This window comes from Lissotriton vulgaris, chromosome 6, assembly GCF_964263255.1.
Source record: "Lissotriton vulgaris chromosome 6, aLisVul1.2, whole genome shotgun sequence".
NCBI classification, from domain to species: Eukaryota; Metazoa; Chordata; class Amphibia; order Caudata; family Salamandridae; genus Lissotriton; species Lissotriton vulgaris.
The window spans coordinates 76,583,111-76,599,889 of NC_141694.1; the positions used below are offsets into that span (position 1 = coordinate 76,583,111).

Genomic DNA, 16,779 nt, shown 5'->3' on the forward strand with positions numbered 1-16,779 from the left:
GATTTTCTCAATTTTCTTTCTTTTATTCTACATTAGGCCTTCTCCTTTCTTAGTGTGGCTGTATACCACGGAGCAGGGGCTGCTCTAACCTGGATATTTACCACCCTCAGAGGTGCAATCATGTCGTGGCCCTCTGTTATAGAGGCCTCAAATTGTTCTAAGGCCAGATCACAGTCATTATAGTTCAGCAATGCAGGGGGAATAGATCCTGCTAAAGGCAGAGGCTGTTACCTTTTTCCAGACTCTACGAGGTTCTCTGCGGGGTTGCGGATGACCGTACGGATTCAGGGGGGCCAAAAAAAGCCTAGTACTGAGTGATCTGTCCAGTCTACCCCTAGCGGGGGATCTACTCTTAAATCTGAGATATTGGAAAATATGGTGTCCAATACATGGCCTGCCCGATGAGTTGGTCTTGTTAATCGGAATGTCCCGGGATCCTTCGTAGAGCCGCTCCCGGCGGTTGCTGTAACACTCCAAGTCATCAGGTAAGTCCCACACAAATAAAAAATCTAAGAAGTTGAATTTGATTTCACTGTGACTGTAGAAGTCTTCCAACAAGGCACAGGAGCATCAGCAGAGCCTGAGTCAGGATCTGCTCTGTGCTTCCCTGATTTATCGAGAGCTGAAGCAACACCTGCCCAATTCAAAGAGTTTTATGAGGCAATGCACCTCATATTTGGGTGGCCAGCCTCTCTGAAGTGCCTTCAAGCCCCATGGGTTCAGGAAAGGCACCTACTTGACCCTCGCCAGCAGGTTCACCCCCTGCACCTGCTGGGTCCCATGGATCCCTTGCTGGATCCAGACTGGAGCGGCCAGGGAGACCGAGCCCATCTTTGGCACCTGCTCCAGTGCAGATGACCCACGGCAGCACCATCCCCATCTTCATTCCTGACTCCTACAGGGGAGCTGGATGGGCGTCGCCCGACATAGGTTCCGGCGCCGACTGGGACCATGCTCTCCAGAACATAGCCAGTGCCTTTTTCTCTTGATTGGCTTGGAGTGGGAGAAGAATAGGAGTGGTCTGAGGACCCTTATGATTACCAGCATCCCTTAGATGAGGAGAACAACTGGTATGACGATCTGGTGGAGGGCTCGACACTTCACTTGACACTGGCTTGGTCTCTCCTCCTACAGTGGCTGTAGCTATTTCGCTATGTTGGTGCATAGAGTGGCTGCTGTCTTGCTGGATCTTCAGCTGTCTTTAGTGGCAGTCACAGGTTTTGATACAGGAGCTTCAGCCATGAATTATCCCCTCTGAAGTCTTTTAATGAAGCCCTTACTGGACTCCTACTCAGGGCCTGGTCCAAGCCTTGCACAGGGGCTACTATGCATAGGAAAATTGCCCACCGCCCTCGCCCTGCTACTGGGGATCTCAGTTTCCATACCCAACAACCCAGCCTGGACAGCTTGGTGGGCCAAGTCTCCAATTATAGGATCAACCCCGGCGTGTTCTCTACCACTCCCTGGAAAAGGAATCCAAAAGGCTGGACACCTTCGGAAAGAGAATGTTTATTTCCGCCAGCCTTGTACTGTGGTTGGTGAACACTGAAAGACTTTCGAGCCTATATTCCTATACAATCTGGGATTCGGTTGCACAAGTGCTACCCATGGTTTCTGAAGGAGGCCCGACCCATATTCTCCCAAGCTATTGCAAATGCAACCAAGTGCACCATACGATGTGGACTTGACACAACTGTTGCTGGATAGAGCAATTTTATTGTCAGTCGCCCCTATGCCAAGCATCCCATATGGACATGCCCTTTGATGGCTCTCCCCTTTTAGGAGAGAACGCAGACTCAGCGATGGAGCGCTTTAAAAACAGCACAGCTACAGCCACGTCCTTGGGCTTGCCTATGGCCCTTCATCACCCACAGCCCCCTTCAACCCGTATCATGGCAACTTAAGGGGGCTCAGCCACGTTCATACCCTCCCAGCCACCACAGTCAACAGGCTTCCCACACTTTTCGTAACCAAGGATGTGAATTCCATAAACCACGTGGGACAGGCAGCCACATGTTGGGATGGTCCACCACCCCTGTGGCAGCCAAAGCCTCCAAACACCTTTAGTTTGCCCTACGACCATAATGATTTAGAAAAGGGGAGAATGGGCATCCAGTGGGAGATAGGATACACCATCACCTATACCACTGGCGGTAAATAAAATCAGACTGTAGGGTTTTGCAAATAGTTCAAAGGTGCTACTCCATCCCCTTTGTGACTTCCTCATCTATCCACGCCACGCACTTATGACCGGCTGACAGAAGACCACCTGTCCTTGCCTAGTCAGGAAGTATTGGCTCTCTTGGCCTAGGAAACTATTGAAAAGATGCCAGCATCGGAAGAAGGTTGTGGTTGCTATTATCACTATTTTCTGGTGCCCAAGAAGGACGGAGGCCTTTGTCTTATTCTAAACCTCTAACCTCTCAGATTTGTCTTGAAATTTAGAAATTCAAGACGCTCATGCTAGTTCTGTCTGCCCTGGACCCGGGAGACTGGATGGTAACATTAGATTTACAGGACACATATTTCCACATTCCGACAATCATGCCCGCCGATGTTTTCTGAGATTCATAGGCCAAGAGTACTTTCGGTTTTGCTGTGCTCCCCTTGGCCTTACCAACACCCTGTGGGAGTTCAAAAAAGTGATGGCGGTGGTTGCACTCATCTGCAGAGGTTGGGGGTTCCAGTCTTTCCCTGCCTCAATGATTGGCTATTGAAGTCAGACTCGCCCCAGACAGTGAACTCCCACCTTCAGACTACAGCAAACCTTCTGCACTCGCTGGTGTTCACTATCAATGTGCCGAAGTCACATCTGACTCCCTCTCAGACCCTCTCTTTCGTCGGAGCTGTTCTGGACATTGTGCAGTTTCTGGCTTATCCTCCCAAGTGTCGAGTCCAGTATATTCCGGCTATGATACAGATGTTTCAGCCTCTATCCTGGATTTCGGTGCTAGACACTAAGGTTGTTGGGTCTCATGACCTCCTGCATCGGATGTATAGCATATTCATGCATGCTTTTCCAACGCATGCCTTTACAACACGGGCAATACAAAAAACATGCAGTTACCACGCATTCCATTACAACGCAAGTCGTTACAACGACTTGCCTTAGGGAAGCGCTGGAATAATTTATTTTACTATTCCAACTCCAGTCTGTGCAACAGTAGGGAAGGTGTTGGATTTAAAGTCCAACAATGCATTCCATAAAGCAAGTCACTGTAACGACTTGCATTGTAGAGGAATGCGTAGTAACGACACGTTCATTTTAGTGCCAGCATTGTAATGGCACTGCGTAGTTCTGTCTGCGTTTCAAACACTATTTCTCCCTGCATCCTGCTTGAGGATCATGCCCATTGGCATATGCGAGCTCTGCAGTGGGACCTGAAGTCTCAGTGGACGGAATCTCTCTGAGATGGTCCAGATCTCAAAGGGAACTACAAATGTCGTGGTGGCTGATGAACCCCTATAGGGTCAAGGGCAAACCACTCTCCCTTTCCTAACCGCTGTACAAATGTCCTCTTAGTCTCTTGACCATCATAACTGTCTTCCTAGTGGCAATAACATCAGCCAGGAGGGTCAGCGCATTACAGGCATTCTCAGCACACCCTCCATACACCACCTTCTACTCAAACAAGTTGGTCCTACAGACACATGCCTTCTTCCTTACAAAGGTTGTGACTCCCTTCCATGTAGGGCAAAACATCCCCCCTGCCTACCTACTTTGTTCTGCTTCATCCAACTAAAGAAGTGGAGAGACTCCACCAGCTGGATCCAAAATAAATTTGTTCCATCTAAACTGTACAAAAGACTTCCGGGTGGGCGATCAACTCTATGTGGCATATACAGGTGCTAAGAAGGGGAAGGCCTTGCATAAATGAACTTTTTGATTCAGAATTGGCTTTGCAGACCCACCTTCAGGTAAGGCATTGCTTGGATATCTATTCTAAGATAAGGAATCTATGGCTAAAAGTTTCTATCAGTTGAACGAGTGACTTACCTTCGAAAAATTAGTTATCTGGTAGAGACTCTATCAAACCACAGATTCCTCACCAATCCTCTTCAGTATGCAAGCCTATTGTAATATCAGGGACTCCCTTCTCAGTGCCTTAGTTTTTCCATAGGAGTGGTCAGTTCTCATTGTGGTGCCGCGCTTTAGGCTTGGAAAGTCACGAAAGTAATTGACGTCAGCGCTTAGGGGGATGAGCCAATATAGGTATGACGCATTTCACTTCGTGTGCAGACGTTGACACAGACGTGGAGCCGAATGACTACACTTACCGGCATGCAGGTGTACTGCTAAAAACTCTTCCGGAATCAGTCTGATGCCCCGGGATATTCTAAAGTGAGGAATCTGCAACTAAGGTCTCTGCCAGATAAAGCGCTTTCAAAGGTAGGTAATATGTTCATTTGGCAACTGAGGGGGATGGGGATGGGGAAGAACTTGTATTATTATTGCCTTGGAATAGTGATTTCAAGAATGTTGCATGAGGGTATGCAGGGACACCAATAGATAAAATGAAATTTGTTTACAAATTATTCCGTGCAGAGTTGCACGAACATCAGGCCAATTACAGCCTACGACCTGCAAGCATTACAATAAGATTATGGTAAACAGCATGAAGTGATACAGACCCTACAGTCAGTTACCTTCAGAACCCTTTGAAGCATCCTGTCATGGATGACTAACGAAGCACGGACTGTGCCATAAGCGTATATGAAGGCACGGATAAGTGTTAGAATAGAGTTGGCTGTTGCAATGCATCCATAAACGGTGAGGTAGAACTTGAGATCCTCGGAGATGATAGGCTGTGCAGGAGTGATGGCGGTGGAGTGTCTGGTGAATCAGAAAGAGTTAAACAATATGAAACTTCTAATTCAATACTCATAGGTGGCTGCAGAAGGCAGATACTGCTCCTTATATTTTGGTGCATTACTGTCAGATGATTGTCCTATAGAGTACATTAAAACAAATAGACAAAGCTGTTTGTGAAATGATAATAATAACATTGGTCTCTGTTTCATGTGCTGCGTGTCTGGAAAACATGGAGTATAATTCAGAAAGGATGGACACATGGTTTAGGAGGCGGTAGGTGATAATTTGTGTTAAAAAAATATAACTTAATGGGTAACGTAAATATACATTATACCAAACATATTGAAAAAAGCAGTACAAGCAATGCCTTCAACTAGAAACACATATGAAATACTCTATTTTTACATTTTAACAGCATATTTTGGAAGATTGTATACCAATGAACAAGCCTATCTGGGGGAAGGGAGGTGGTGGTTTTTTAGGGGTCTTGATAGTAAAATATGCATTAAGTCCATTAAAAGTCTTTTAACCCCTTAAGCGCTGCCGTCGGCCAATGGCCGACGGCAACGCTATCTCCCCAGTGCTGCCATCGGCCATTGGCCGACGGCATTCCACCCGCGATCGGAAACGCCCGCACCGCGGCGGAATTACCGCTGCGGTTAACGGGTTAAATACGTGCCATGGCATTCTTTGCCTTTGGTGCATGAACACCCTGGGAATGCACTCGGGACACCAAAATGTCCTGCTGGAGCTCTAACAACTAGCTAAAAGTAAAAAAAAGGTGGACGGTGCAGGCAGTAAGGACGGAGCACCTCTTTAGTCTGGAGCAGGAACTAAACGTGGATGGCGCAATATCATGCTCCAAACACAAGGAGATGATAGACGGAGAGCTGAAACTTTTCAGACACTCACCCACAGTCACAGATCTAGGTGAATCCATCATCGTTCTTTAGCTCACTTCACCTCCCCATTTCAGACCAAACCATATGCAAATCAGTCTTGATCCTGTTCCACATAGGAAGAGGCCAGCCAGAACTGCCAAGTCAGGTCTTCCATGGGCCAGAAACAAGCATCCCTAGACCGGTTTCCGGTTAACACCCCTCATCAGCCAGGCTAGCTTAAATCCAGTGGCAAAGTGAGCAAGGGACCCACGTCTGGGCATACCCTACCAACATAGGGCAAACAAAGCAAACACAAAGAGATGATGGATGGAGAGCTGAAACTTTTCAGACACTCACCCCCAGTCACAGATCTAGGTTGAATCCTTCATTGTTAATTAGCTTCAAAACCGGTCCCAGGTTGCTTGTTTTCCGGTCCAAGGAGGACCTGGCCTGGCAGTTCGGGCTAGACTGTTCCCATTGGAAACTGGGTCAAGGCTGATTTGCATAAAATTGGGGCCAAACTGGAATGGCGTGGCAAGCAAAATAACGATGGATCAAACCCAGATCTGTGACTGGGAGTGAATGTTTGACAATGTTCAACATTCCGTCCATCATCTTTTTGTGTTGCATTTTCACCCTAAGTGGGAAGGGCATGCCCAGACTTGGGGCCTGTGCTCCCTACACCACTGGTTTCAAGCGAGCATGGCTTATGAGGGGTGATGTCCCGAAACCGGTCCCAGGAAGCTTGTTTTCCAGTCCAGGGAGGACCTGGCCCGGCAGTTTGGGCTGGACTGTTCCCATGGGGAACAAGTTCAAGGCTGATTTGCATATGGCTGAGTCCAAACTGGTATGGCATGGCAAGCAGAATAATGATGGAATAAACCCAAATCTGTTACTGGGGGGTCAATGTTTGACAATGTTCAACATTCCATTCATCATCTTTTTGTGTTGCATCATTTTGTGTTCAATTTTCACCCTAATTGGGAGGGGTATGCCCAGACGTGGGTCCTGTGCTTGCCACACCGCCGGTTTCAAGCTAGCTTGGTTGATAAGTGGTGATGGCCCGAAACCGGTCCTAGAATGCTTGTTTTTCAATCCAGGGAGGACCTGTTCCCTTAAGAGAACAGGGTCAAGGCTGATTTGCATATGGCTGGGTCCGGTACAAAGTCAAAATATTGAGTCCTAATTGTCGACCTACACAAATATCGTGTTGCAAATATCAAAGGTACAGAATTTCGATATCAAGAATATCGTTGGACACAATATCGACCCAAAGGTAAGTAATATCAAATTCATTTATATCGATGTAAGTAATATCGAAGTTAGTAATATCGATAGCATATATATCGATGTAACTAATTTCGATGTTACTAATATCGATATTTGTATTATTTTTATGTTTTAATTATGTATGTGTAATATGTTTTTGTTAAGTATTTTAATTATTTAAATATATATGTGTATTATTTTTATACATTAATAATGTTATTTTTAAGTAAATCTAATGTTTTAGTACCGGAGCGGGTTGTGGGTTTATAGGGGAATAGGGTGGGAAGTAATTTAAATATACAATATTAATTATTAATTTTTAGGAATTAAAAATTTATTATAATTAATGTATATTTTTACTTCTGTAGCGGGTTGTGGGTTGATAGGGGAATTGTGTGGGAAGTAATTTAATTGTAATTAATTAATGCATTTTTTTATTTTTATGGATACATATTTTTTTAATTGAATATTAATTGGCAATTAATTATTTTAATTGATTAATTAAATATTAATTGGCAATTAATTATATTAATTGATACATTAATTATTAATTGGCAATTTATTTTTAATTGATAAAAAAATAATTTAATTGATATTTAATGTTATTTTTAATTACATTTTATGTTTTAGTACTGGAGCGGGTTGTGTGTTTATAGAGGAATAGGGTGGGAAGTCATTTAAATATACTAATTCAATTAATAATTTATAGGAATTATAAGATATTTTTTATTCATTTTGTTTCTATTTCTGTAGTGGGTTGTGGGTTTATAGGGGAATTGGGTGGTAAGTAATTTAATTGTAATTAATCATTGATTTATAATTTTTTTGTTACGGATAAATTATTTATTTTAAAATAATTATTAATTAGCAATTATGTTAATTGATAATTTATATTTTTAATTGGTAATTAATGTGTTTAATTGTTAACTAATTTGTTTAATTGGCAATTCATGTTTGTAATTGAGAAATAATTTTTTAATTGGTAATTCATTTTTTAATAGGTAAATACTTGTGTTAATTGGAATTAATATTTTAATATTTAATTTTTTCTTATTAAGTGGACAATATTTGTAATTAATTGTTAATCAATATTTTATAAAAAAAAGTATTATTTGGTATATTGTTTAATAATTTTTAATTGTGAATTAATTTTAAATCATATTTTTATGTAATGAAATTTATTTAATTCTTTAATATTTATTATTTGGTAAGTAATATTTAATAATTAATATTTATTGGTATTTGTTGATAATTTATTGTTAATTAATTGCTTTTAATAGTTATTAATTATTTGTAAATGATGTAGATTTATTTAAAAATGTAATTATACATTACTTTAAATATAACAACTATTTATAAGTACGTTAAATTTAAATTCTACGCTATCAAACGCTTTCCCTACTGTTGCACCCTTTGGAGTTGGAATAGTAATTTTTTCCCCTGCGCTATCCAACGCTTTCCCTACTGTTGCACCCTCTGGAGTTGGAATAGTAATTTTTACCTTTACGCTATCAAATGCTTTCCCTACTGTTGCACCCTCTGGAGTTGGAATAGTAAGTTTTACCCTTACGCTATCCAACGCTTTTCCTACTGTTGCACTCACTGGAGTGGGAATAGTGATTTTTACCTCTACGCTATTCAACGCTTTCCCTACTGTTGTACCCCCTGGAGTTGGAATAGTAATTTTAACCCCTACGCTATCCAACGCTTTCTCTACTGTTACACCCTCTGGAGTTGGAATAGTTATTTTTATCCCTACGCTATCCAACGCTTTCCCTACTGTTGCACCCTTTGGAGTTGGAATAGTAATTGTTACCCTTACGCTATCCAACGCTTTCTATACTGTTGCACCCTCTGGAGTTGGAATAGTAAGTTTTACCCTTACGCTATCCAACGCTTTCCCTACTGTTGCACTCACTGGAATTGGAATAGTAATTTTTACCCTTACGCTATCCAATGCTTTCCCTACTGTTGCACTCACTGGAGTGGGAATAGTAATTTTTACCCACCCGCTATCCAACGCTTTCCCTACTGTTGCACTCTCTGGAGTGGAAATAGTAATTTTTACCTCTACACTATCCAACGCTTTCCCTAGTTTTGCACTTTCTGGAGTGGGAATAGTAATTATTACCCCTATGCTATTTAATGCTTTCCCTACTGTTTAATTTTCTGGAGTGGGAACAGTAATTTTACATTCTACGCTATCCAATGTTTTAATTAATGTAGTTTTTTTGGGACTTTAAATAGTATTTTTATTTATTTATGTATTCAATATTTTTGTCTTATTTTAGATAATGTTGTATTTGATTAACTTTTAAAATATTGAAAGTATATTTAATTTTTTTAATTTAATAAATATAAGTACATATTTGTATGTATTATATTATTTTATGTGTGTAGATGTATTTGTAATTTATGGTATTTGTTATTAATTAATAATTAATTAAAATATTTAATACTTTTTTTAATTAAGTAAGTATATAATATATATTGCATGTTGATTTTTAATTAAAGTTTTATAATTAAATATGTATTATTTATTAATTTTAAAATGTATTAAATATTTTTAAATATGTTTAATTTATTTATAAGTATTATTGACTTTATTTAACTTATTTTCTTTTACAGAAAAAAAGGATATTTTTAATTACGATATTTTTAACATCGATATTTTAGTTTCGATATTTTTGTACTTACCATGTTGTAGATAGGGTGTCGATATACTTGCCTTCGATATTCCAGCGTCGATGTTGCTGTAGGTCGATATTTTGTCCGTCGATAATCTGTCAGAGATTCGTTGGGTCTAAACTGGAATGACGTGGCGAGCAAAATAACGATGGATTAAACCCAGATCTGTGACTGGGGGTGAATGTTTGACAATTTTCAACATTCCAACCATTATCATCTTTTTGTGTTGATATCTCATGCTCCACCAACAACTGCATTTTATCCCAGGTATTCTTCCCGGTGCCTGCGACCATTCCAAGACAGTAGTCTAGACACAACTCGTTAGAGAATCGAACTTTCCAAGATGTTCGTACTTCCAACACTCCTCAACCTTTCTTGCAGCTCCCTGTTTCTTTCTTTAAAAGGTGTCCATATCATCAATTAGCTACTTTGCAATGCAGTCATGGAATGTGTTGGTCTGTCATTCACCCCTTTGTTCTCATTTCTGTGAAATACACAGTACTCTGCTTTAGTCGAGGGGGCACTCTCCAGCTTTTCCTTACTTGCCACTGCTTGCTGCATCTTCATCTGCCTTTCACCAGAAATCTTTCTTTGAATTCCTTCACTTGTATTGGTTTCCTTCGGCTTGATTCAGATTCCTGCATAACAAGAACTTGACCTGTTTTTTTGCCATTGTGTTTTTTTCTTCTGGATTCTTTGACACTATTCTGCAGACACCTGTCCTTATCAGATATGTGGTAATCGTCCAAGGACAAAGTGGCTAGAGGGAGTTGCCCATACCTTCGGCAAGCTAGAGAAAGGCTAAATGTTACTGTTGTGTCCAGCTATCTGCAATTCATTCCCTCCTACCGTTCAGTGGTCTCTGATCATATGCCTTCCGTCGTCTTAAGCTTCCCCTAGGATATGTCCCATCTTTAGAGATCATACTTGTCATCACTCCTCCTAGCAGAATGACAGCACTCACCATCTATTGAATAAGAACATTTGTTGAAACTTCTAGAAGGGGTGCTGAGGCACTTATCTCCTCTTTAAGACTATGGTGGACTCACTAAGCTAAGTGACTTCCTGCCTCAATGAAGGCTTTTGCTTCAGTGATGAGAAAACAGTGATGGCCATCCACAATTTTACGGCAGACGAATCAATAATTTTTATATTTTCCAAAGAGAGACCCCACTAAAACAGTGTATGTCCTCTAAACATTTAAAACTAATACACCCAGAAAAGTTGAGAAATATTTTCCAAAAGCTTAGACGACATTTTTAAATGTTTCTTGTCTATGTACTTGAGCGTCCCAGACAGGAAAAAAAGTCTGGAGTTTGAGGAAAACCTAGATAAAATTGGGCTTACGTGCCATTTCTACTGGTGGTTACGCTGCTACAAGGGTTCTCCTGACAGCAGAGCCGGCAGTGGCTCCACAGTCAGGAATACTGTCATATCTTGCACTACAAATAGCAAGTAAATAACTTGGTATTTGTAAAGCGCAAAATAATCACCCCTGAGGGTGTCAAGGCATTGGGGCCTATCAGGGAGATAAAGCGAACTATTGCAGAGAGTGACAAGGTGCTGGGCTGAGCTGCCACCGGGGATCTAACCGTGATCCCCATGTTCTGGAGTCAGCCGCCCTGGATGCTGCGCCACACCTCTGCGAGGCAGTTAATGTGAAACGTGGGCTGCAGTGTAGCTGATGAATTTTGGCAGATGTCTCATTATCACCCAATTCTTAACAAGCTTCTTATTTTGCCCAAAAAGACATGGGCTGGGACATACAGTCCTAATATCCCCACATCGTGTCTGAATGAACATTTTTGTTAATCTCAATCCCCATGTTACTTTCAGGGTAAAACAATATGGCACCATTATTGACATGGCTGGGAATTCTATGTCAGGACTGGAGGCGAGGAGTATGCCTTCTTGCTACACTTTATTCATATGCAGTCATTCAAAACAAACAAGGCTACATTTCCCATCAACCCTGGGGAAATCTGTAGTCGAAACAAAAAGTCCAATTAGAACAGTTCTGGGTGCACCCATTGGGGTCCTCCAGGCTCCAGATAATCTGCCCTCACTGGCCCCCACTGGCCCTTCTTCCTCTTTTTTCTTCACTGCTGTGCAGCCGAGATAAGTGTTCCTTCATTACTCTGTGTTTTGGTCATGCTGATTGCCTTATTGCATACAGTTTGTTAGAACGTTGCGCTAAAAGCGCGCTGTAATGTTGCCTTATGCTCTGTCGTGCTGTTTGCCTTAATTGGTATTGTTTTTTCTAATTAGTTTCTCCGGCAAGGTCGCCCAGTTCGGCAGTGTTTTCCGTCACTTGTGGCTTTGTATTCAGAAGTGCGAGGTTTCTCTTTTTACTGCCTGCTGTTTGCCTCTTGAGACGAGTGCCACGTCTCCCTGTGGGAGCCGCAGGGGCGCTTTTGCCCCTACGCGGCTCGTCTGGTGCGCCTGAACTCCTCCGGCCGTTAGGGGGTGCGTGAGGAGTTGCCACATGGCGCATGCATTTAAACCCTGAAGGGCTTGTGCGGCGCGCCGTAGAAGTGGGATTCGTGGCCTGAAGAGAACGCCGTATGGTATATATTTGCAGCGAACGGTCTCGAATCACACATGCATTTTTCCACGCTCCACACTTCAGGTGGAGTCTGAATCATCTCTGTTGTACGCCCCCTGGGGGTCTGTATTTGGCGTTTTCACACTCAGTGGGCAGTGGCACTTGGTCACAGGCAAGAGGTTTTTGGTTGGAATGCTTGTATTTTTTTCTGTCACAGGCGCACGTGCCCAGAGGGTTTTCTCTCCTCATTGCGTAAATTGCGAGTTTGCTCGCCCCTCAACCGGCTGACACCCAGCCTCTCATAAAACGGGCGCTTCCCCAGCCCATTCTGATGCCCAGGACCTACTAATTGCTAATAGCTCATCTATACTTTTGTCATCGTGGAATTTGGTTACGACAATGTCTCCCAACAAGGGGAGAACTGACCGACCTCCAATGGGACGATGAGTTCCATGATGGATGCGTCCATTTATAACGCGGTGGGAGAAGGTATGCCCCCACCCCCCCTTGAAAACAGGTTAATGGAAAAAATTGATCAAGCACTAGCATGCCTAGCAGCCCTGCCTGTGACTCCTCCTCCTTCGGTGATTCCGTCCATTGTGGTGCCGGACCTCTCTTCCCCGCCCGCCAAACGCCCTAGGGAAGTGGGAATGGACGCCACAGCCTTCAGAAAGGCTTAAAAAAGTTTTCCTGGCTACCCACCAGAGTCTTCCACTTTTGGCCCCCCTTTCGGTTCCTCTGGACGCATGGGATACAGGCGACGGCCCAGGTCCCTCCACACCTTCCGTCTCTACTCAGACGTTTCTGATATGTTTGATCCCAATTACGTCATTCATTCAAGATCTTCCGATTGGGCCCCACCGGATAAGGTGGCAGAGTATGTAGCCTTGCGCATTAGGCAGCCTCTAGAGAAGGAGGCGCATAACTGCCTTCGAGCTGAATGCCCCCGCCTGTCTTTGGATGGCAAGGTAGGCCTCATGCCAGAGATTTACGCCCGCACGGCGAACTTGATGCCAAAATTCAGGTGTGACCCAAGAAGGTGATTATAGTTCCTGGCAATGCTGTCAGGACAATCTTCCCAATGTCCTTGGCCCATTAACAAAAATACTGGACGTGGCAGAGGAAGCCAAGTCATCAGGCTCAGGTATTTCTCCTGACTCCCTTTCAGGATGGGTTCAGAGAGCGATAGTATTCCTTGGCAATGCCAACTGTGCCATTTCGACTGAGCACCGTCGCTCTCTACTTATCAAGGTGGACCCCAAACTAGGGGATCTTGCAGATTCGGAGGCTGGAGCGGTAGCCCAAGGGGGATTGTTTGGCGACCCCTTTGCGAAAGAGTTGGGCAAATTTGTCAACAGATTCACTTCTCTGGACAAGGCACAGTCCACCATCAAGAAAGTCTTCCCCCGGGTTTTCCGCGGGGCCGGTTGAGGCAGGGGCCGCTCGACCGGCCGTGGTCCCAACCACCAACCGGAGCGGCCAAAGCTCCAATAGAGGTCACTATCAGGACCAGTGCCGCTTTGACAACTTTTACCCCACGAAAGGCAAGCGTGGCAAGGGACGAGGCTATTGAGGAGCTGCATCCTCTTCCAACGGTGAGTGTTCTCCCTTCTTCTCTCTTTAAAGTAGGGGGAAGCTGGGGAATGTTGTCCAGGCTTGGACTTCTGTCATGGGGGACCAGTGTGTGCCACAGTCTATCCAGGGCTTCCACATGGAGTACCTGGGCCTTCACTATCAGCGCCACAGACCCCGTCCCATCCAGTTTTCCCTTCTGGATTCAGCTCTTGTAGACAAAGAGGTTTCCTCTCTCCTTTTCAAAGGAGCTATAGTGCCAACGGACCTGTTCTCACAGGGCTTTGCCAGCAACCTGTTCTTAGTGGACAAGCCAGATGGGGGCAAACGCCCTGTCATAAACCTAAGCGAATTCAACGAGTGGTTAGTTTACCGCTACTTCAAGATGGAATGCACCCATCTTCTAAGGGATGTGCTGGATCCGGCCAACTGGATGGTCCGCCTCGATTTAAAGGATGCTTACCTGGTAGTTCCTATTTTTCGTCTCCACCGGTGGTTCCTCCAGTTCCTTTGGTGAGGTCAGAATTTCCGAGTTTGCCTCCCTCCCGTTCGGCCTGTCCTCGGCCCCTTGGTGTTTTACCAAGGCCCTCAAGTCGGCGGTGGAGTGGCTGAGAGCTCGGGCATTTGTATGATTGTGTACCTCGCCGATCTTCTTCTTATGGACGCTTGCCCAGCTTCCTCGTCATCTTCAGATGACAGTGGACCTCCTCCAGGGTCTAGGGTTTGTCATCAACGAGGCAAAGTCCATCCTCTCCCTATCACAGACTCTGGCATTTCTGGGTTTCGTGATAGACCCAAGGTCTTCCACACTCCGCCTCCCTCCCAGGAAAGTCGCAAGGAATTGCCACAAGTGGCGTTGAGCTCTGACCAGAGAGCAACTTTTTCTCAGAGACTTGGCGAGGCTAGTGGTTCTTCTCTCTGCCTCTATCCAGGCGATTTTTCCAAGGCCCCTGCATTATCATACGTTGCAATGTCTAAAAGCTCTGCTCCTTCGGAAGGGATGCCCTTACTCCCACAAAGTGTCTCTGTCGGAGGAAGACAAAGAGGAGATCCACTGGTGGCTCCAACAGATGGAGGCCAGGAACGGTCATGCTATTTTCGGGTCTGCTCCAGATTTAATTATTGAATCCAACGCCAGCAATCTGAGTTGGAGAGCCAGTTGCTGCAATTTTTCTACCGGAGGATTGTTGTCTCCAGATGAACGCAAATTACATATCAACTGTCTGGAACTACTGGCAGGTAATTTTAAGGTGCGTTGTTGGACCAGGGAGTCCATCCAATATTCGGTCCTCCTCAAGATGGACAACACCTCGGCAGTCCGCTACATCAAAGATATGGGCGGCTCAAAATCCAAAGCCCTGTCCGATCTAGCGGCAAGCTTTTGGGAATACTACCTAGACCGTTATGTATCGGTGACAGTGGAATACCTTCCGGGCTGAGAGAATTTGGTGGCGGATTTATAACCTCGCAACTTCCAAGATTCCAGGCTGTGGGAGCTGGACTTCAATGTTTTTCAGACATTGAACGCCCTTTGGGGGCATTTCTCCAACAACCTCTTTGCCTCAAAGCTCGATCACTAACTGCCACGGTTTAACAGTTGGAGGCCAGACCCCTTAGAGATGCCCATAGAGGCCTTTCTCCAAAATTGGAGCCCAGGGTCGGGGTACGCGTCTCCCCCTTTTGTGATGCTGACCCGAGTGACGGCCCACGCCCGGCGCCAGAGAGCAGAGCTGGTAGTCCTGTCTCCCCCGTGGAGATCTCAGGTATGGTTTCCAGTTCTTCTGGAACTTTCCTGGGATTCTCCAATCCCACTCCACCTTCTGCCACATCCCGACGTGGTGCCTCATCCTCTAGTTCTGCAGAACATTGTGGCATGGAGGATTACCAGAGGCGATGGGATGTCCCAGGCCTTTCGGCAGAGGCTGAAAACCTCCTCTCTAAGGCGTGGGCGGTAAGCGTGGGCGGAAAATCCGTTCCGCTCGCGGATTTTGCGGATTTTCGGGAAATCCGCAATCCGCGAGATTTGCGGATTTCCCGCAAAATCCGCAAATTCGCACGCAGCGGATTTTTTTGGCGGCGCGCGGCGTTGGTGATACAATTTTTGCGGCGCGCGGCGTTTATCATCGTTTGCCGAGTTGTTTTTTTCGATAGTTTGCGAGTGCTGCGCCATTTTGGATCTTGCTGTGTGATCCCGCGGGAATTGGCGAGCGCGATTACGTCATCGCGGCTTGCCAGCGAGAGTTTGTCAACGCGAGTACGGCGAGATCACGTCTCGCGGTACTTCGCAAATTGCGAGATTTGAGATGCGGCGCGCGAAAATATAAATTTGCAATTCTGCACAAGAAATCCACCAGCAAGCAGCATAAACCTTCTAGAAATGATGATTTTTATGTGAATAACTCCTTAGTTTGACATTTGCCTGCACTTTTTTAGCGAGGAGTCCATTTTGGGGAGGGGGGCAGGGGGGTGGGAGGAAGGAAGTGCCCCATAGTCTTCAACTTCCTGTTCCTGTTCAGCAGGCTCCTCCCAGTGCTTTGTCCATCTCCTGGTCACTTTTCATTCGGATGTGGACCTGGAAGGATTACCTTTTGTGGATGCTGCTGGATCTTTGGATTTGAGGCCTTTTTGACTTTCTTTGGATCACTGTTGGATTAGAAATTTTACAAGTAAGTTTGTTTGGGGCATTACAGTTGCTGCAACTAAAATTTTGGGATTTTCGATTTTTTTGCTGTTTTGGGGCCTTTTCCCAGGGGTACTCAGTGGTGGGTGGACTGATTCTTTCTGTGGGTTGTCTTGAATTTAAACATCATGGAGGCCATAGATGAATTGGGATTGTGCTGATTTTTCTGTGTTTTTCGATTTTTTTTTTTTGTAAAATTTTGTGTTTTTCGATTTTTGACCTGTTGTTGGGGCCTTGACCAGGGGTAGTGAGTGGTGCATGGGGCCTAGTCTTTCTGTGGGCTGTCTTGAATTTAAACATCATGGATGGAATGGGATTGTGCTGATTTTGC

General features: G+C 44.4%; 1 protein-coding gene across 1 annotated transcript in view; it reads right to left on the minus strand.

Moving 5' to 3' along the window:
* LOC147706821 (ATP-binding cassette sub-family C member 10-like) overlaps positions 1-16,779 on the minus strand; it is a 1,330,844-nt gene that overhangs the window by 519,104 nt on the left and 794,961 nt on the right. Inside the window, 1 exon segment of the mRNA XM_086925587.1 lies at positions 4,648-4,834. Within this exon segment, the coding sequence (XP_086781713.1) occupies positions 4,648-4,834 (187 nt within the window).